At 49.9% G+C, this 20,432-nt stretch overlaps 2 gene segments (V, D, J or C); both read left to right on the top strand.

Moving 5' to 3' along the window:
• Window positions 1-20,432, top strand: part of LOC101356308 (immunoglobulin heavy constant gamma 1-like) — a 458,188-nt gene that overhangs the window by 311,744 nt on the left and 126,012 nt on the right. Inside the window, 1 exon segment of the C gene segment in view lies at window positions 7,591-7,638. Within this exon segment, the coding sequence occupies window positions 7,591-7,638 (48 nt within the window).
• On the top strand, window positions 8,723-20,250 carry LOC111820855 (Ig mu chain C region membrane-bound form-like). The segment is given in 7 exon segments: window positions 8,723-10,786; window positions 15,149-15,460; window positions 15,570-15,914; window positions 16,372-16,692; window positions 16,802-17,134; window positions 19,511-19,626; window positions 20,042-20,250. Coding segments are annotated over 6 exon segments (1,242 nt in total).

Here is a 20,432-nt window from a genome sequence, read left to right as displayed (position 1 = left end):
GTCTGGGGTCTTAAAAGCCTGTGAGCAGCCATCTAAGATACTTCACTGGTCTCAAACTTCCGGAGCAAGGGAAGATGAAGAGAACAGGATAGAAGGAAAAGATTAGTCCAGAGGACGAATGGACCACAGCTACCAAGGTCTCCACCGGACTGAGTCCAGTACAGCAAGATGGTGCCCTGCTACCACCACTGACTGCTCTGACCGGGATCACAATAGAGGGTGCTGGACAGAGCTGGAGAAGGATGTAGAACAGAATTCTAACTCACAAAAAAAGACCAGACTTACTGGCCTGAAAGAGAATGGAGAAACCCCGAAAGTATGGCCCCCAGACACCCTTTTAGCTCAGTGGTGAAGTCACTTCGAGGTTTATCCTTTAGCTGGGGATTGGACAGCCCCATAAAACAAAACAGGACTAATGAGGCACAGCAGTCCAGGAACAAGGACTAGAAGGCAGAAGGAGACAGGAAAGCTGGTGACAGGGAACCCAAGATTGAGTAAAGCCAATGTTGACATTTAGTGGGGTTGTTAACCATTGTCATAGGGCAACATGTGTACTGTTTAACGAGAAACTATTTGTTCTGTAAACTTTCACCTGAAGTACAATAAAAAAATAATAATAAATTATGTTGAAACAAACAAAAAAAAGGTGTCTTTTGCAACAGGCTTCCTCAATGTAATACTGTGATTTATTGACTACTGCTTCCATGTGCATTGTTTGTTGGTTCAAGTAGGATGAAGTCCTGAACCACTTCAATTTCTGCACCATTAATCATGATGTGGTTTATTGGTCTAGTTGTGAGAATATTTTAGAAAGTTATAATTATAAAGTTACTATTGTATGCACAAAATAGTAAACAGAAAAGCAGTAAATATTTAAAAAATTAAAGGAAAAACAACATAAAATGAAGAACATAACATAAAATAGCAGAGGATTGAAACCAAACATATCTATCATATTAATAAATATAAGTGGTCTTTGTCCTGACAGGGAACACAACCGAGAGTGCCTGACAGAGCAGGAGAAAAGTGCAGAACTCCAATTCGAATGAAAAGACCAGACTTAATGGTTTGACTGAGACTGGAGGGATCCCGGACTACATGGCCCCCGGACTCTCAGATAGCCCAAAACTAAAAACAAATTCCTGAGGTCAACTCTTCAGACAAAGGTTAGACTGCACTATGGGATGTACAATGATACTCACAAGGAGTGTGCTTCTTAGCTCAAGGAGATACATGAGACTAAATGGGCAGCTCCTGTCCAGAGGCGAGATGAGAAGGCAGAGAAGGTCAGAAGCTGGCTGAATGGACATGGGAAATCCAGGGTGGAAAGGAGGAACATGCTGTCAGAGTATAGGGAGAGCAACTAGGGTCACAAAGCAACGTGTGTATAAATTTTTGTATGACAGACTAACTTGAATTGTAAACTTTCACTTAAAGCACAGTAAAAAAAAAGAAATAAATATAAACTGTCTTAACGTACCTGTTAAAAGGAAGAGACTTTCAAATCGAATCACCCAATAAAACACAACTCTATATAGCCCGTGAGTATTACACATAAAAACGACTATTTAGAAAAGTTAGGGGAATTATTCACAAATTTATGCCAGGCAAATTCAAATAAAAAGAAAATGGGGGTTACGATTTCGTATCAGGCAAAGAAGAATTTGGGCCAAAAAGCATTAAATGTGGTAAATAATATACTTTATAATGTAAATTTACAATGAAAATATGATAGCTATGAATACTCAAGCACCAAATAACATAGCAACCACATTCATAAAGCAGAAATTAACAAGAGAAGAAATGAGCAGAGCTACTTTGGCAGTAGAAGAGTTCAACTCTCTCAGTACAAAGCAGACTGACAAAAGACAAGGATATTTGATAAGTAAAGTTATAGAAGTTCTAAATATCAAATAAAGAGTCCCTGGGCAGTACTAACAGTTAAGCCCTTGACTACTAGACAAAAGTTTGGGAGTTCTAACCTACCCAAGGATGCTTCATTAGACAGATCTGGCGATCTGCTCCTGAAAGGTCATAGCCTTGAAAACCCCATGAAGCAGCTCTACTCTGCACACATGGGGTTGCCATGAGTCGAAATCAACTTGACAGCAACTAAGAACAGCAATAAATATCAAATAGTAAGATTTGATTGACATAAATAGACCTCTGAGCCCTGAATATAGATAATAAACATTATTTTCAGATGTCTATGGAATGGTAAAACAGCCCTGGTGGCACAATGGTTGAGCACGAGCTGCTAACCAAAGGTCGATGATTCAAATCCACCCAGCTGCTCCATGGGAGAAAGATGTGGCAGTCTGCTTCGGTAAAGATTACAGCCTTGGAAACCCTGTGGAGCAGTTCTACTCTGTCCTATATGGTCACTATGAGATGGAATCGACTCGATGGCAGTGGGTTTGGTTTTTTTGTTTGTTTGTTTTTGTTTATGGAATGATAAGGAAATTCCTAGTCTTCAACCAGTATGACATCTTCATTGGTTTCCTTTGGTTTTTAACGTTAAAATTCCACAATTCACCCTTATCTACTTCTTTGTTAGTATATTGTTCAGGATTTTTATATCTATGTTCATAAGGGATACTGGTCTGCAGTTTTCTTGTGGTATCTAGCTTTGGTATCAGGGTAATTTTGGCTTCATAGAATGAGTTAGAAAATGTTCTCACGTCTATTTTTGGAAGAGTTTGAGAAGAATCGGTGCTAATTCTTCTTTAAAAGTTTGGTAGACTTCACTAGTGAAGCCATCTAATTCTGAACTTTTCTGTGTTGGGATGTTTTCAATCTCTTCCCTTGTAATAGGTCTGTTGAGATTTATTGTTCATAGTATTCTCTTATAATCATTTTAATTCCTGTAAGATCACTAGTAATGTCTCCACTTTCATTTCTGATTTTACTTACGAGTGTCTTCTCTTTTGTTCTTTCAGTCTAGCTAAGGATTTGTCAATTTTGTTAATCTTTCAAAGAACCAACTTTTGGTGTCATTGATTCTCTCTATTGCTTTTCTATTACCTACTTCATTTATTTATGCTCTAATCTTTATTAATTCGTTATTTTCAGGTTGCTTTTGACTTTCTCTTTCTTTTCTAGTTTCTCAATGTGTAAATTTACATTATTGGTTTCAACTCTGTCTTAGTTATCTAGTGCTGCTATGACAGAAATACCACAAGTGGGTGGCTTTAACAAACAGAAATTTATTTTCTCACAGTTAGGAGGCAATAAGTCCAAATTTAGGGTGCCAACTCTAGGGGAGACTTTCTCTCTTTATTGGCTTTGGAGGAAGGTCCTTGTCTCTTTTGAGCTTCTGCTCCTGTGCAATCTTCATGCTGTTTAGAATCTCTCTTCCTCCATCTCTGCTTGTTCACTTGCTTGTTTAATCTCTTTTATATCTCAAAGAGATTGACTTAAGACACTCCCTACACTAATACTATCTCATTAACATAACAGCAGGATATACATTCTTCTCCAATGCACACAGATCATTCTCCAAGATAGATCATATGCTAGGTCACAAATCAAGCCTCAAAAAATTAATAATTAGGATTTACAACACATATTTTGGGGAACACAGTTCAAGCCATAACAGAATCTTTCTTCATTTTTAGTGTAGTCGTGTACAGCTATAAATTTTCTTCTGAGTACCATATAACATGGGTTTTGGTATATTTTCCTTTAATTCTCATTTCATTTGTCTCTAAGTATTTTCTAATTTTCATTATGATTTCTTCTTTGGCTCATTGGTTGTTTAATAGTATAGTATTTAATTTCCACATTTTTGTGAAATTTTCCATTTTTCTTCTGTTATTAATTTCTAATTTCATTCTATTCTGAATGAAGAAGATACTTTGTATGATTTCACTCTTTTATTCAATTTATTGAGGCTTGGTTTGTGGCCTAACATAAGATCTATCCTGGAGAATGATCCATGTGCATTGGAGGAGAATGTATATCCTGCTATAGTTGGGTGAAGTGTTCTTTAAAAGTCTGTTAGGTCTATTTGGTTTATTGTGTCATTCAGGCCTTCTATTTCCTTGTTAATCTCCTGTTTAGATGTTTTATCCATTATTGAAAGTGAGTTGTTTAAGTCTCCACTCCTACTCCCTGGTTTTGGAAGGAATTGAATGACCATGCTCTAATCAATGAGTAGCTGGGAGTCCCTAGTGGTCGAAGGACCCTCTCAATTGCCCTCAGCCTAGTTCCAAGTCCTGCTTAGAGCAACCAAGCCAGGAGTCCCCTTCCAGGTAGACTCGTCAGGTGGGGGTGGGGATGAGGACCCACCGGGAGACTCTAGCTGTGGGCAGAGGCAGGTGGGCCTGTTCTGGCCACCCCTTCACAATGATCCAGATGCCGTGCATGACCCATAGGACATGCCGCTTGCACTATTCACACCCCTGCCCTTTCCTTGGTGTGCACTTATGGTGGGGGGTGGGGCAAGCTGTCAGGACTGGGCCATGGGATACTGCAAGAGGATCCTGGCCTGGGCAGGAGGACAGTGACGTGATGGACTATGGGATGCTTGCTGCATTACAGCATTGCCTGGGAAAGACTAGACTTTGTCCAAAAGGCTCAAAAAACTCTGTAAAGGTATCGTTCCATCATGGAAGAGGAGGGAATAGGGTGCAGCCATTCCTGAGCATCAGTCTGCAGGGCCCTCCAAAAGTTGAATGCTGGGGTCAGCCTGGCAGGCAGGGCTGTGCTGGGGGCTGAGCACAGTGGGTTCTTTCCCTTCCCCCAGAGAAATGGTAGCAGGTGCTTCCTGAGTGCCTGGGGCAGCAGCCCCCACTCCCTAGGAAGGGAGATGGGAGGCCCCAGAGCCAGGGCTGAGACCACAGGAGGAAGAGCCTCCAGAACAGGGCTAAGGTCTGGGGGGTGCCAAGAAAAGCCCTGCCCCCTAAGATATGAGGCTCCCCCAAGTTCCCAGACAGCAGGACCCTAGCTTCAGATAAGAGGGCAGGGGCAGGACCCTCCCCCATCACCCAACCTGGGTGAGCTTGGAGACCCCACTCCTTGACCAGACCCCCCCAGCGATATCAGTGGCTTTCAGGACACATTGTCACGTCTTCACTTTCACCCTCTCCCTATCTCACCTCCAGTGACTCTCTCCTGCCAGGGTCTCCTAATTCCCACCTGCCTTGACAGCCCCTCAGAGCCTAAACTGATTTCTCCTCCTTGAGCCCTATTCACATGCCTGGGACTCACCAACCACATCCAAAGAAGCACCACTGCCCAGGCATGGCTGCAAGGTTTCTCTAGGACTGCACACTAGCTGCCTGAGGCTAACACCACCAGCGACCGCTCCTGCCTGCCTACAGTCTGTCCCCCAGCAGCATCTCAAAATATCTCCAGCAGACCAAGCCAGATACCTGGACCCTGATCTCAAGCCCTATAAATGTGACTTCAGAAATCCGCAGCCCTGTTGTGCACATCACAACTTTGCTCATGTTCCACGTACACTTTCCCACTATCCCCTCCTCTACCTTGCAGAGACTCCACACCATCCCTCTTCCACTGTAGGCACCCCTCACTGTCCCTCACCCACCCTGTAGAGACCATTCACCACCTCCTTCCCTACTTGGTAGGTGTCCTCATCATCCCTTCCCCCATCCTGTAGAGGCCACTCACCATCCCTCCTCCACCCTATAGGGCCCTCACCAACCCCTCCTCCACCCTGTAGGGCCCCTTACCATTCCCATTCCCAGCCTGTAAGAACCCCTCACCATCCCCTCCCCACCCTGTAGGGACCACTCACCATGCCTCCTCCACCCTATAGGATCCCTGATGATCCCCTCCCTATCCTGTAGGATCCCCTCAGTATCTCTCCTCCACTTTGTAGGGACCCCTCACTGTCTCTCCTCTGCCCTGTAGGGGCTCCTCACCTCCCTCCTTTACCCTGTAGGTCTCCCTTCTCTTCCCTCCTCCACTCTGTGGGGAACCCTCCATCCCCTCCTGTACTCTGTAGGACCCCCCACATCCCCTGCTCCACCCTGTAGGGTCCCCTCACCATCCCTCCTGTACCCTGTAGACACCCCTCTGTCCACTCCTTCACCCTGTAGGGGTCCCTCACAGAAGACAGAGTCCACCTAGAATAAGGACCATACAGGGGCCTGTGTCCTGGGGAGCAGGCTAGGGAGGACAGGGATGGGGAGTGAGGGGACTGCAGCTGCAGAGACCTGAATGTGTCCTTTCAGCCCAGGCATCTGTCAGAGCATTAAGCAGGAAAAGCAGTGAGACCCCAAGATATGACCCCTGTGATGGGACCTATGAGCTCAGGTGTCAGGAAGGACCCCCACCCCCCACCCCAATAGAACACCTGCCTCCAACTGCTGGGCCAACAGTGGGCCATTTCTCCAAGCACAGAACAGATTTAGGTTGCAGAGTTTCTGTGGGCCCTCACTCAGGGCTGGCTCACTGTGGCTATGCTTACTTTGGTTACTGGGGCCCAGGCACCCAAGTCACCATCTCTTTAGGTGAGTCCTCCTGCATCTCCTCTGCCTTGGTCCCTGGAGCCTTCTGTCAGCCTGGTGGGAGCTCTGGGACAAATGGTGCACAGCAGTCAGGCAGCCATCTCCACTGTCATTGGTCAGCTGGGACTGGGAGGACAGGCTGGGAGCTCCACAGGGTTCTGGCCCCACTAGGAACTGTCCCTCAGAGCTGGCAGACCCCTGAGCAGCAGAAGAGGGGCCAAAGCTGAGGGCTGGGTGAGAGAAGCCACAGAGCTTGAAGGGAAGGAAAAGCTGGGGCAGAGCAGGACAGTTTGTGTGTGGGAGGGCCAGTCACACACATCACTGTGGCTGCTACTACTACTACTACTTCAACAGCTGGGGCCAGGGCAAACTGGTCACCATCTCCCCAGGTGAGTGTCTCCTGCAGCCTGCTGGCCAGTAGTGAGTGAGGCTTCAAGATTCCCAGCCAGATGGACATCTCTCAGGGCTGTGGGGTGTTCAGGGCTGAGTGGGGTTTTATGTCAATGGATCAGGCAATCTCATTAGTGTGGCTATGGCTACTTCAAGTACTGGGGCCAGGGGACTCCAGTCAAGGTCTTCTCAGGTAATTGCACCTCAGCCTGGCTCCTCTTTCCACCCTTGGGTCTGTGTGACATTGCCAGGGTCTATGTTGGGTGCTCTGGGATCATGGGCTGTGGACCATGGGCCCCTGGTGGGTTTATCTCAGGGCAGGAACTGTGGCTGTGTCCCTGCGTTTTTGCCTACTGGGGCCAGGGGACCCAGATCTCTGTCTCTTCAGGTAAGTAGGCTTTCTCTCTGTCTCTTTGGCCTGGCCCAGCCTTCTCTGTCCTGGTGCTGGAAAAGAAATTTCTGGAGATCCTTGGCTTGTGTGGATCCTTCAGGGGCCCTCAAGGGTGTATCTGAGGCTGTCTGTGCATGGTTTGGTTCTATGCTCTGCAAAGGACACTTCTGTGGGGTCTTGGGTTCCCTGATCCTGGGACACAAGATGGACAGAGTCATTTTTCATGTTTTGAGACATGAAGCCCTAGTGCTTTCTGGCTTGGACATTAGGCATGGGGTGGCCGGGCTGTGTCAGGGTTTTTGTACACCCTTTAACGGGTCACATGGCAATGTGACTACCTCAGCTACTGGGGCCAGGGGATCCTGGTGACTGTCTCCTCAGGTGAGTCCTTGAAGCCTATCTCTCCCACTTGACTCTTTTTGCTGTATTTTGGAGGGAAATGAGGGTTTCTGTAGCTCAGAACAAGAAGATCTGGGCACAGTCTGGGGACTCAGGCAGGGCTGAGGTGGGGACCACAACTTACAGGGGCAAAGAGTAGAGGTTCCCACTGCCCTCTTCTCCCAGGATCTGCATTTGGGGATTTCTTTGGGGGACTCAGCCACTCTTGGCCTCAGGAGTCCTCTCTGCCCTTTTGGCCCTCACTGGGCTCAAGTTGAGATGGTCCCAAGGTCTCCGAAGGCTGTAGTTGGGCACAAGTTCTTGCCCAGGGTCCTGACACTTTGTCACAATGTGACAATTTGTTCAACTACTGGGACCAGGGGACTGTGGTGACTGTCTCCTCAGGTGGGTCCTCACCCCCTCCCCTACTCAGCATTCTAACTGCACTTCTGGAAAATTTAGAGGGCAACGTCTCCATCTCTGAGAGAAGTCATGACATTTTGGGGGTCAGGAGAGGGAGATCCAATCTCCCTTTTCTCCCAGGATGACTGGTTGGGCATCTGTGGGTGCTGGGACAGGGTGGCTTCTATGGTCAGTCTGAGTGCTGTCTGAGGGTAATCGCTCTCTACTTGTTGAGTGTCTCAGGGATGGTCTGTGTGGGAACGGGAGCTTTTACCTGGCTCTGAAGCACCCACTTTCTGGGCGGTTTCTTGCCCAGGGTCATGTTTGACCTCTGAGTCTGAGGTGGGAGTGTGCTGTCCCCTCAGTCCGATTGTGCAGGTGGTAGTGATCTGGAAGGGGCCAGGTCGGAATGTGAGGTCTCCCTAGGGTGCCTGCAGAGGGTCCCAGGGTAGGGAAGGAAGTGTGAATGGGCTATCGGCTGTGATAGGAAGAGTTGTGAAGATGAGGGTGTCTGGTGCCTGGTTCTCTGAGTCAGCTCCTGGGTTTTTGTGGGGTGGGGAAGAAGATTCTACCATTGTGATTACTACGGTATGGACTACTGGGGCCAAGGAATCACGGTCACTGTCTCCTCAGGTAAGAACAACCATTCGGGCCCTTTGCTTTCTGTTGCTGTCTGTGGGGATTTCTGAGCATTGCAGGCTGGTCAGTGGATGTGTCCCAATAGGGGTTGGCGAAGAGGGGACAGGGGCTGGGGAACCTCAGGGATTGGGGAGCCCCAATGGTTTTTCTGATAACTTTCTGAACTTCATTCAATGCCAGGGTGTCTGATGGACAGTCTGAGCTCCTGAAAGGGAGACCCTGGGCTGGGGGTTTGAAGAGTTTGGCTAGAAGGGACTGGGGACTCCTTTTGCCTAGAGGACAATTTGAGCTAAAGTAGATCTTTAGTTGTTGGAATCATAGTGTTTGTGGAATAGTTTGAGGCTAGCACTGTGTCTATAGAACCACAGGGATGCTACACATGGAGTGCCAAATAGAATACTGTCTTTAGAATTATGAGGTATGTTCTGTGCTAGATCTGGACTTCAAATTCTGTATTGGCTGGAAAAACTATTGCTCTGGTGAGTGAATCCATGAAGGAGTGGTGCAGTTGTTGTCTTGATGGCCTTCCAAAGTCTTCTAGGGACCATACGCCCAGTCCTCCTGAATATGACTTTCTTAGGGATCTTTGTTTGTGAGGACAGTTTCTATGAGAAAATGATTTATTCATTGTAAGAGGTATATTTACTAAATATTAAAAGAGAGGGTACACTTGAAGTGGTTCCCGAGGAAAACAGTCAAGAAAAGAGTTACTTAAAATTTTGAGAGATTATCAAGTATGTTAGATTAAAAAATGGCAAAGTATTTAAAAATCTTATCACTCAATTAACAGCCAAGAGCCATGTCTTTCTGGAATTGATGGGGGCTGCTAATTTAGACAAGAAATAGCAAAATGTGGTACAGTTGTTTCCCCCAATTCAAAACGGAGTTTTGACACTAATAAATCAAACTTGTTTTTAAAAATTAATTGAACAACGTGACTTGAGTTGGAGTCAAGATGGCTGCAGAGGGGTCTCGGACACCTGCAGCAGGTGGCAGGAAGTAGGTCACACAGGGAATCTATTTTAGGAAACAAGAAAACATGGTTGGTAAATTTATAGTTCATGGTTATGAACAAGTGGTTTTCAGATGGTTTTGCCCAGACCCACATATCTGGAAGTGTCCCACTGTGAAAAACAACACCTGGGAAATTTGCATTTCTAAAATAAGGCTCAGATGCTGACTGGAGAGATGAAACTGGAGAGTTCCTTTTTTAACTAGCTGAATTTAATTTTTCAGTCTTAGCTTACCAACTTCTAATTTGTATTCATTTTTCAAAGCAAAGTGTTTAAGAAATGAAACAGTCAGATATGGTTTATGAATGCATTAATGTAACTTTTTATTACTCTGTTGTTCTTTCATATAATTAATCTCAGACCATTTTCCAGCGCCTCAAAGTACTGGTTTTACAATGATTGTGCTCACGATTACTTTTTTTAAGTTGGCCGATATTCTCTTTGTAAATAAGAAATAGTTTGATATTCTGATAAAGTTACCTTCATTTCAGTATTTTAAAATTATTTTATTGTTGTAAAAAGATAGATGACACAACATTTGCCAGTTCAACATTTTTCACATGTACAATTCAGGAAGACCAATTACATCATTCATGTTGTGCATCCATCACCAATACATTTCAATATTTTTGAAGACCACTCTTTAAGTATTAATTTCAGGATTAAAATTTTAAATTCAAGATATATATATTTTTTAACTTTAGGGTAAGTTATAGGTGAAGTATATATATTTGTGCTGAATTATTTCAGTTAAGTGTGTTGGCTGGTGAATTAGAGAGAAATGAGTCAGATAGCACATCAGAAAGGAACTTTGGAACAAAAGACTTCTGAAGTGCAGGTTCTGTTTTTGATCACTGGCCTGGTTCCTGAGTTGAAGAACAGTCCTCGGAGAGGGGCTCTGTGTGGGTCCACCACGGCCTGGCCTTGGCTGTGTAGTCTCCTAGGACCATCTGGGGCTGGGAACATGCAATCCTGGCTTTTGCCACCAATGGCCAAGCTGGCTATTCATGAACTAGCAGTTTTTTTAATGGATTTGGAGGGATTTTTCAATGCCAAAGAGCTTCAAGGGACTTGCGAGTGACCAGACGACAGAGAAGGTAGGAGAAAAGCAGCTGGTGCTGCCACATTTGCTGCTCCTCAATGTTAGTATTGATGTTTTATTCTATGTAAAGGAGAATCAGCCTTTATGTTATTTCTCAGGGGTGAGGGGGAGAGTTGTTTTTGTGATTCTCTGAGTGTCCACGGCCTGGTCCACACTTTCCCTAGAGGATAATTGGAGGAAAAATTGGCAGAAGCTGATCTAGTGCTTACTGGTTAATAATTATATTTTTCATGATGCTTTAAAATATGCACAGTACCACATAAATTGTCTTTATTTAAGCTATAAAGATACCTTTGGGTTTTAGATCATTATTGTGCACTTTAAAGTACTGTACACCTTCTAAAGAGCTTTAAGGTGAAGAGCATATGCTTAAATGGCAAATTCAGATAAAATTTGTATCCTGGTAGTTTTTAATGATGGTTTTTAACTATAAAAAATTTAGTAATACTCAAGGACTTTTTGTAGACTCAGAAGAAAGGAATCCAGGCTAAAAGGATGCCCAGAAAGTAAAGGGGGCTGAGGGGAAAATTTCCTTAGCCTTTTCTTTTGCCGATCCTATAGCCAAAGAGGGGCTTTTTGTTTTTACGGTAGGAAATGCTGTTCCTCAATTCTTGCAAGATTTTTTAAATTAATTTAAAGTTTCCAGGAAATAATCATTGTGGCTGAAGGGTGATAGTCATTTGGAGCCAAAGCTGGTTTGGCTGGGGCCAGAGGACCAGGATTCTGGGTCTCAAGTGGAGATGACCAGGAGAGGATGCAGAAGGGGGAGAGAGGCAGGAGCACCAGGGAACAACTGACCCTGGGCTGAGCCTGGGTACCCAGGACTCCAGGAATGAGATGGCTTTAGCTAAAGTAGTGAGCCTTATTGGGGTTGGTGCCTCCATCCAGGACACTTCTATTGGGCTTTTGGAGCTAAGCTGGGCTGGGCTAGGCTGAGTTGAGATGAGCTGTGCTGAGCTGGGCTGAGCTTAGCTGGGCTGATCTGGGTTGAGCTGAACCAAGCTGGGCTAGCTAGGCTGGGATGACCTGGCTAAGCTGAGCTAGGCTGGATGAAGGTGGGCTAGCTGGGCTGTAATTGGGCTGATTTTAGCTGGGCTAGCTGGGCTGAGCCTGGCTGCAGATGGGCTGAATGGAGCTGGGTTGAGCTGAGCTAGGCTGAGCTGGGTTGAGCTGAACCAAGCTGGGCTAGCTGGACTGAGCTCGGCTGGACTGAACGGAGCTGAGTTGAGCTGGGCTGAGCTGAGCTAGGCTGGATGGAGCTGGGCTAGCTGGGCTAGCTGGGCTGAGCTAGGCTGGATGAAGCTGGGCTAGCTGGGCTGAGCTAGGCTGGATGAAGCTGCGTTAGCTGGGCTGAGCTGGGCTGAGCCAGGCAGTGGATCAGCTAAACTGAGTTGGGCTGAGCTGAGCTGAGCTGAGCTGGGCTGAGCTGGGTTGAGCTGAACCAAGCTGGGTTAGCTCAGCTGGGCTGAATGGAGCTGGGCTATGCTGGGCTGGGCTGAGCTAGGCTGGATGAAGCTGGGCTAGCTGGGCTGAGCTATGCTGGACTGAGCTGGGTTGAGCTGAATCAAGCTGGGCTAGCTGGGCTGAGCTAGGCTGGATGAAGGTGGGCTAGTTGGGCTGAAATTGGGCTGATCCTAGCTGGGCTAGCAGGGCTGATCTGAGCTGAACCTGGCTGCAGATGGCTGAACTGAGCTGGGCTGAAGTGAGCTAGGCTGAGCTGGGTTGAGCTGAACCAACCTGGGCTAGCTGGGCTGAGCTGGGCTGGGCTGGTCTGAACGGAGCTGGGCTGAGCTGGGTTGGGCTGAGCTGGGCTGAGCTAAGCTAGGTTGGATGAAACTGGGCTAGGTGGGTGAGCTGGGCTGAGCCTGGCTGCGGATGGGCTGAACTGAGCTAGACTGAGCTGAGCTGGGCTGAGCTGAGTCGAGTTGAACTATGCTGGGCTAACTGGGCTGGGCTGAATGGAGATGGGCTGACCTGGGCTAAGCTGAGCTAGGCTGGATGAAGCTGGGCTAGCTAGGCTGAGCTGGGCTGAGCTGGGCCAAGCTAGAGTGTTAGGCTGTACCAGGCTAGGCTGAGATGGGTTAGCAGTGCTGAGCTGGACAAGCTGAACTGGGCTGGATGAAGCTGGGCTAGCTGTGCTGAGCTGGGCTGAGTTGGGCAGGCCAAGTTGGGCTGAGCTTAGCTGGACTGAGCTGAGCTGAGCTAGTCTGGATGAAGCTGGGCTAATTGGGTTGAACTAGGCTGGGCTGGACCAAGGTTGGCTAAGCTGGTCTAAGCGGAGCTGGGCTAAGCTGGGCTGATCCAAGCTCAGCTAACTGGGCTGAGCTGGGTTGAGCTCAGCTGGGATGGGCTGGACTGAGCTGGGCTGATCCAAGCTCAGCTAACTGGGCTGAGCTGGGTTGAGCTCAGCTGGGATGGGCTGGACTGAGCTGGGCTGATCCAAGCTCAGCTAACTGGGCTGAGCTGGGATGAGCTCAGCTGGGATGGGCTGGACAGAGCTGGGCTGAGCTGGGCTAGCTGGGCTGGGATGAACTAAGCTGAACTGAGCTTGGCCGAGATGGACTAGACTTAGCTGGACTGAGCTGGGCTGAGCTGGGCTAGCTGGGCTGGGATGAACTAAGCTGAACTGAGCTTGGCCGGGATGGACTAGACTTAGCTGGACTGAGCTGGGCTGAGCTGGGCTGAGCTTGGTTGGGATGGGCTGGACTAGGCTGAGCTGAGCAGTGCTGGGCTAAACTGAGCTATTCTGAGTTGGCTGAACCAATCTAGCCTGAGCCAGGCTAGTCCTGCTGAACTGGACTGAGCTGAGCTGGGCTGAGCGGGGCTGTGTTAGGCTGATCTGAGCTAGACTGACCTGGGCTGAATTAGGCTGAACCAGCCTGTGCTGAACCAAGCTGGGCTGAGCTGGACTATGCTGAGCCAGGCAGGTTGCACTGAGCTGGCCTCAGTTGGTCTGAGCTGGGCTGAACTAAGCTGCAGTGAGTTTAGCTGGACTGAGTTTAGCTGGGCTGAGCTAGACTGAGCTGGATTAGGGTAGGCTGGGCTAGCTGAGTTGGTCTGGACTAAACAGTTTTGCTGTGCTGGGCTGAACTGGGCTGAGCTAATCTGAGCTGGACAAAGCTGGGCAAGCTGAGATGACTTGAGCTGAGACTGGCTGAACCAATCTGGGCTAGCTGGACTGGGTTGGACTGGGTTGAACTGAGCTAGGCTGAGTTGGGCTGACCTGAGCTAGGCTGGATGAAAGTGCGCTAGCTGGACTAAAATGGATTGAGATTGGCTGAACAGAGCTGGGTTGATCTGGGCTTGTCTGGACCAAGCTGGGCTGAGCTGAGCTAGCTGGACTGAGCTGGGCTGAGCTGGGCTGAGCTGAGCAGGAATGGATGAAGCTGGGCTGAGCTGGGCTAAACCAAATGGGTCTGAGCTGGGCTAGTTAGACTGAGCTTGGCTGAGCTGGGCTGGGCTAAGCTGGGCTGGTCTGAGCTGAGCTGGGTTGAGTTGGGCTGCGCTTGACAGGTTGAGCTGGGATAACTCGGGTGAGCTGAGCTGAGCTTGGCTGGGCTGGTCTAAGCCAGGCTGAGTCAATTGAGCTGCTTTGGGATTGCATTGAACTAGGCTGGGCCAAGTAGGTCCAGTGTGATCTGAGTTGGCTGTGTTGGACTGTCCTGGAGGACAGTGTGCTATGCTGACCTCGGGTGACCTGGTGTGGCTCAGGGGATAGGCTGTGCAGCATTGAGCCTAGTCTACAGCCCTCACACACACCCTCCATCTGGACTCCATACACACCAGGCTGAAATGCCTGCATAAGGAGACTTCAGATTGGCCCAAGCTTGACTGAGCTGGTGGGGGCTCCGCTCTACGCTGGCTGAGCAGCCTGTGTCAGGGCTGGGCACCCAGCACTGCTGCTGGATGTCTCAGAGGGGAGGCCGAGAGGTCTGGCTGGAGCCCGAGTCCTGAGCCATCCCAAGGGGGACGCCTTCTCCTCAGGCTGGGCTCTGGGGAGAATTTCCCAGCCAGGGGTCAGCAGTAATAATGGTGAAAGCAAGATGGTGCTGGCAGGAGCGCCCAGGTCTGCCTGCTCCAACAAGAAGCCCCTCCTCCACGTTCCCAAGTTTTCTGTGCAGGGTTTCTGTAGTGAGGGAGGGAGAACTTCCCCAGAGCTGGACAGGGACATGGGCCACACTTTTGGCTCTGTCTGGCCAGGACTTGGAGACCCAGAAGTGGGCTCGGGGGATAGAGGAGGAGGTTGGCAAGGCCCTAGGGAAAACTGCTCAGCTCTGCCCTGACACACTGACCACTTGCATGAAAAAATAGCTCATCACCACTTCCCTCTCTTTTGTGTCCACTCTTGGGTCCTCAGAGAGCCAATCTTCTCCAAGTCTCTTCCCCCTCATCTCCTGTGAGAGCTCCGACCAGAGCCAGGTGGCCTTTGGCTGCCTCGCTCGTGACTTTCTGCCTGGCTCCATCACATTTTCCTGGGACTATCAGAACAACAGCGCTATCAACACCGAGAAATTCGAGACCTTCCCATCTGTCCTATTGGAGGGCAAGTATATGGCCAGCTCTCAGGTACTCTTACCTTCCGTCGAGGTCCACCAGAGCACCGATGAGTACCTGGTGTGCAAAGTCCAACACCCCAACCAAAACAAGGACCTGAGAGTGCCCTTTCCAGGTGAGACCGGGTGGGCCCCTATCTATCTGTGGGTAGGACTGGCCATGGGGATGGGGGCAAGTCTGCCCTGTCCTGATGTCCCCTGACTCCTGAATTCCACCCCCCGCTGTAGATAACCCGACAGAGCTGCCCCCCAATGTGAGTGTGTACATCCCATACCAAGATGCCTTCTCCGGCACTGGTCAGCGCACCTCCAAGCTCATCTGCCAGGCCACAGGCTTCCGTCCCAAGGAGATCTCACTGTTTTGGCTGCGTGATGGGAAGTCGGTGGAGTCTGGCATCATCACAGGAGAAGTTGAGCCTGAGCTCAAAGGGTCTGGGCCACAAACCTTCCAGATCAACAGCATGTTGACCATCAGCGAGATCGACTGGATCAACCAGAAAGTGTTTACCTGCCTTGTGAGGCACAACGGGCTAGACTTCATGAAGAACGTGTCCTCTGTGTGTAGATTGCGTAAGTGCACAGGTTCCCAGGGGGAGGGTTCTTGTCCCAAACATAGTCCTTGCCCCTCCTTGGCCAAGCAGGAATCCCGAAACACACACAGACACACCACACACACACACAACACACAGACATATACACACACACCACATGCACACATACATTACACAAACATACCCACATATACACATGTGCCACACACAGATATACACACACGCCACACAGACATACACACCACATGTACATGCATACACACACACACACATACACAGACATGATCATCGGCTCCCTGAGCCAGCCAAGGGCAGCCCCTCCTTCTCAGTGGGGAGGGAATTCTTACCAGCAGGGGTGCCCCGTGTCCCCCTCCCACAGGACTCCTGCAGCAAAGTCCACCACTGTGCTCTGGGGAAACCACACCTCCCCAAACTTTCTCTCCTACTGGACATTGATCTCAACTCTCTTTTGAAAGCAGCCCCGCTAATAACCATCAGTATCTTCGCCATCCCCCCATCCTTTGCTGACATCTTCCTCACAAAATCGGCCAAGCTATCCTGCCTGGTCACAGACCTGACCACCTACGACAGTCTGCACATCTCTTGGGCCCGCCAGAATGGCGAGGTTCTGAATACCCACATAAACATCTCTGAGAGCCACCCCAATGAAACCTTCAGTGCCACGGGAGAAACCACCGTCTGCATGGAAGACTGGGAGTCAGGGGAAACGTTCACATGCACCGTCACCCACGCTGACCTCCCTTCGCCGCTGAAACAGACCATGTCTAAGCCAAAGGGTGAGGCCCCTTTCCTGGTGGGCTAGGGATGACTGAGGTGGGGTAGCTCATTCACCCTCTTTGGGTCTCGGTTCCCCCACTATGCTCACTGCCATCTCTCTGCCCACAGAGGTGGCCAAGCATGCACCAGCCGTCTACCTGATGCCACCCACCCGGGAGCAGCTGAGTCTGCGTGAGTCAGCCTCTATCACCTGCCTCGTAAAGGGTTTCTCACCCCCTGATGTGTTTGTGCAGTGGCTGCACAAGGGACAGCCTGTGGCCTCCAACAATTATGTCACCAGCACCCCGATGCCCGAGCCTCAGGCCCAGGGCTTCTACTTCACCTACAGCATCCTGAACGTGTCTGAGGAAGACTGGAGCGCCGGGGACACATTCACCTGCATCGTGGTCCACGAGGCCCTGTCCCACCAGGTGACCGAGAGGACCGTGGACAAGTCCACTGGTAAACCCTCCCTGTACAACGTGTCCCTGGTGATGTCTGACACGGCCAACACCTGCTACTGACCACTGGGCCCCAAGGCCCTACTCGGCCCCATGTGGTGACCAGCCGCTATGTGTGTGTCCATGTGTGCATTCAAACTAACCATGTCTGTGGGTGAGAAGTTGTATGTTTATAAAAATTAGAAATAAAAATATCAGTTCACAAGATGCTGGTCCTAAGTGAGCGCTGCTCACCTGCCTGTGCTGCGCTCACCCTGCCTTTGCCTGCAGACCACTCATTTTCCTCCCACCCACTGTCCGACTGCCCTTTGGACACCCTCGCCTCCTTGCTGAATGCTCACCCCCAGAGAGTTCCAACTCCCTGCTCCTCTCGTGCTTTCCAGAAAGATGGTTGGAGCTTGGTCACACAGGCAACATGCATACTTACAGACACACAGATGCACACAGACACATGGGCACAGACACACACAGACACATGTACACAAGGACACATACACACATACATAGGCATGCACATGGACACAGAGACACACAGGGATACAAACACATATGGGCACACACAGACACATGGACACAGACACATGGACTTGCCATATGCCAGACATGGGCATATGGACACATGGACACAAACACACATATGCACACAGACACATACACATGGACACCAATACACAAACGTGCATGGACATGGACACACCCACATGGACACACATAGACACACACAGACACATGGAGATATGGCCACACAGACACACAGGCACACACATGGGCACCTAAAGACACATATGCACACACACAGACATGGTCACACACATACGGACACACATGAACACACAGACACACAGACACATGGACATATAGCCACACAGACATGGCCACACACACAGTTACACACATGGACAGGCACAGACATGGGTATATGGACACGTGGACACATGGATACACATATGTACACACAGAGACACATACACACAGACATACACATGAACACAGACACACATGCACACACATGGACACCAACCACCTTGCACCTTGCCCACAGCTAGCTTGTCCTTCCGCCTCAGCTTGGAGGAGCAAAGGGCTGACCTAGCCCAGACTCTGACTAGGGCTGCAGACCCCAGGCCAGAACAAAGTTCTCAGAGGCCCACGGTGAGCATGACCCCATCCAGGCACAGCCAGGTTCAGCTCCTTAGGGAAGCTCTGGCTTGTGCTGAGAGGGGAGAAAGGGTAGCCCTGGACAGAGCTGTTCCTGCCAGCCCGAGGTCTTAATAAGTCTGCCCACCCCAGGTTCTATCTGTGCATAAAACTAAGAGTCCATGCCCACACCCTGAGAGCAGATAGCCAGGACGTTGGGCCTAAGGACATGGACCCTGGAGGCGCCCTTCAGGGGGACTGGTGGGTATGAGATCAGCTCCCTGCAGATGCCCAGCAGGCAAGTGGGAGCCAGCGGGCGGGGCAGGCACAGAGCTCTAGTGAAGTTTTGGCACCCCTCAAAGACAGTGCCAGTCCTTGAGACCACCCTAGATGCTCCCAACACCCGGCCCCTTGGAGGCCTGAGGTACGATGCCCACCAGGGCCATTCAGCACCATCCTCAGCCTGTTCATCCCCATCACTCTTCTGGGCCTCAGGTTGTCCATCTGTCTGTCTGCTCCCTTGGTCCTAGGCAGGGCATAACTAACCAGCATGTCCCCAACTGAAATTGTGATGCAGAGAGTGAGATCTTTGCAGACATGAGGACATAGAGGACACAGGAGGGGTCCCAGAGGCTACCTCTCAAGCCTTGTCATCCAGCTGCCTGGGTACACTGCCCCCATTCACCCACTCACAGTGAACGAGTACAGCGATCCCCAAGCCCCTGAAGGAGGCCCCCTCCACTGGGATCCAGCCCATGGTTTGCCAGCCATAGCCCCCAAATGCCATGTGCACTGGCCTCTGGCCCCACAGACTCCTAGGGCAGGGTGTGGGTATCACCAGCCCATTCAACTTGCTCGTTCTTCCCCTCCCCTGCACTCTGAGCCCACACATGCTCACCAGGTGTCAAGGTGTCCCCAGGTCATGCCTGGCCGGAGACTCTTCCAGAAAGATCAGGAGGTTCTAGCCTCAAAAGGAAAGCAGGGCAGATGGTGTGGGAGCCTGTGGGAGACGGTGCCCCAGCCGCATGCAGCCTGCTGTGTTGACACTAACCCTTCTATGGCCAGTGCTTTGTCTGCATCACCTCGCTACTGTCCTCTGACTTCTGCTGGGCTTGCTCCCCACCATGGATGCAACCCTGGGGCAGGTGTGGTGTCAGGCGCTGGCTGTGCTGTTGCTCTGTCACTGACCCAGCCCTGGGTCCACGCTAAGCTGACCCTCCTCTGTGTCCTGTCACCGTTGCAGAGGGGGAAGTGAATGCTGAGGAGGAAGGCTTCGAGAACCTATGGGCCATGGCCTCCACCTTCATTGTCCTTTTCCTCCTGAGCCTCTTCTACAGCACCACAGTCACTCTGTTCAAGGTAGCCCAGTCAGGGGCTAGTGGGGCAGGGGTCCCTGTGGGGCTGTGCAGCCTGGTCCCCAAGAGGGGCTGTGGGAGAGAGGGCGGGAGAAACCCCTCTGGGTGTACGACCCTATTAGAGGCTTTGAGAGCAGGGGCCACTGCATCCACAAGACCTCTGATGGTCATTGATCACCAAGGGTGTGTGGGGGAAGTGTAGCTCTATGAGCAATAGAGCACAATGTCTATCTGCTCACTGCTGGGCTGGAAAAAGGACCCACAGGGGGCTCCAAGGGGACTAGGATCACCCAGGACCATGCGAGCATCAAGAAGATCATTGGTCCTGGGGCCTGCCTCCCACAACCTGCCAGGTTCACTGCAGCCCACTGTTGTTCCAGCAATGGTAGAGTAACTCATGCTATTCTTGTCATCTACAGGTGAAGTGACCCATTGTGGGAAAAATGTCTGAGATCCGAGATGGGACCAGAGGGAGTGCCACCTACGAGCCTTGGGCCCCCCCGGCCTGCGTTCCCTGATCATTTATGCTGCACCCTTTATGTCTTCCTTGGCTTTGAGCTCTAAGAAACAGGTTTCTTTCTAGACATGTGTGCAGAACCCCGGGGCTTCAGACTCTATCCCAAGTGCTGCTTTGTGGTGTAGGCACTTGTGGCCATGAAATAAATGTGTATATATTCTCCTTATACTGCGTTCTTGTGAGGTATTTATGTTTAACCACTTGCCTTTCTTGTTGCAAAGGCAGCTTGGGGAGGGGCCATGTCTCAGCACAGCCCTTGGTGGCAGGGTGCATGGGGCAGGGGTCACATACAT

Source organism: Trichechus manatus, unplaced genomic scaffold (assembly GCF_000243295.1).
Source record: "Trichechus manatus latirostris isolate Lorelei unplaced genomic scaffold, TriManLat1.0 scaffold00053, whole genome shotgun sequence".
NCBI lineage: Eukaryota > Metazoa > Chordata > Mammalia > Sirenia > Trichechidae > Trichechus > Trichechus manatus.
The sequence above is the reverse complement of the archived record's forward strand: the minus strand, read 5'-3'. Positions and strand labels throughout refer to the sequence as shown.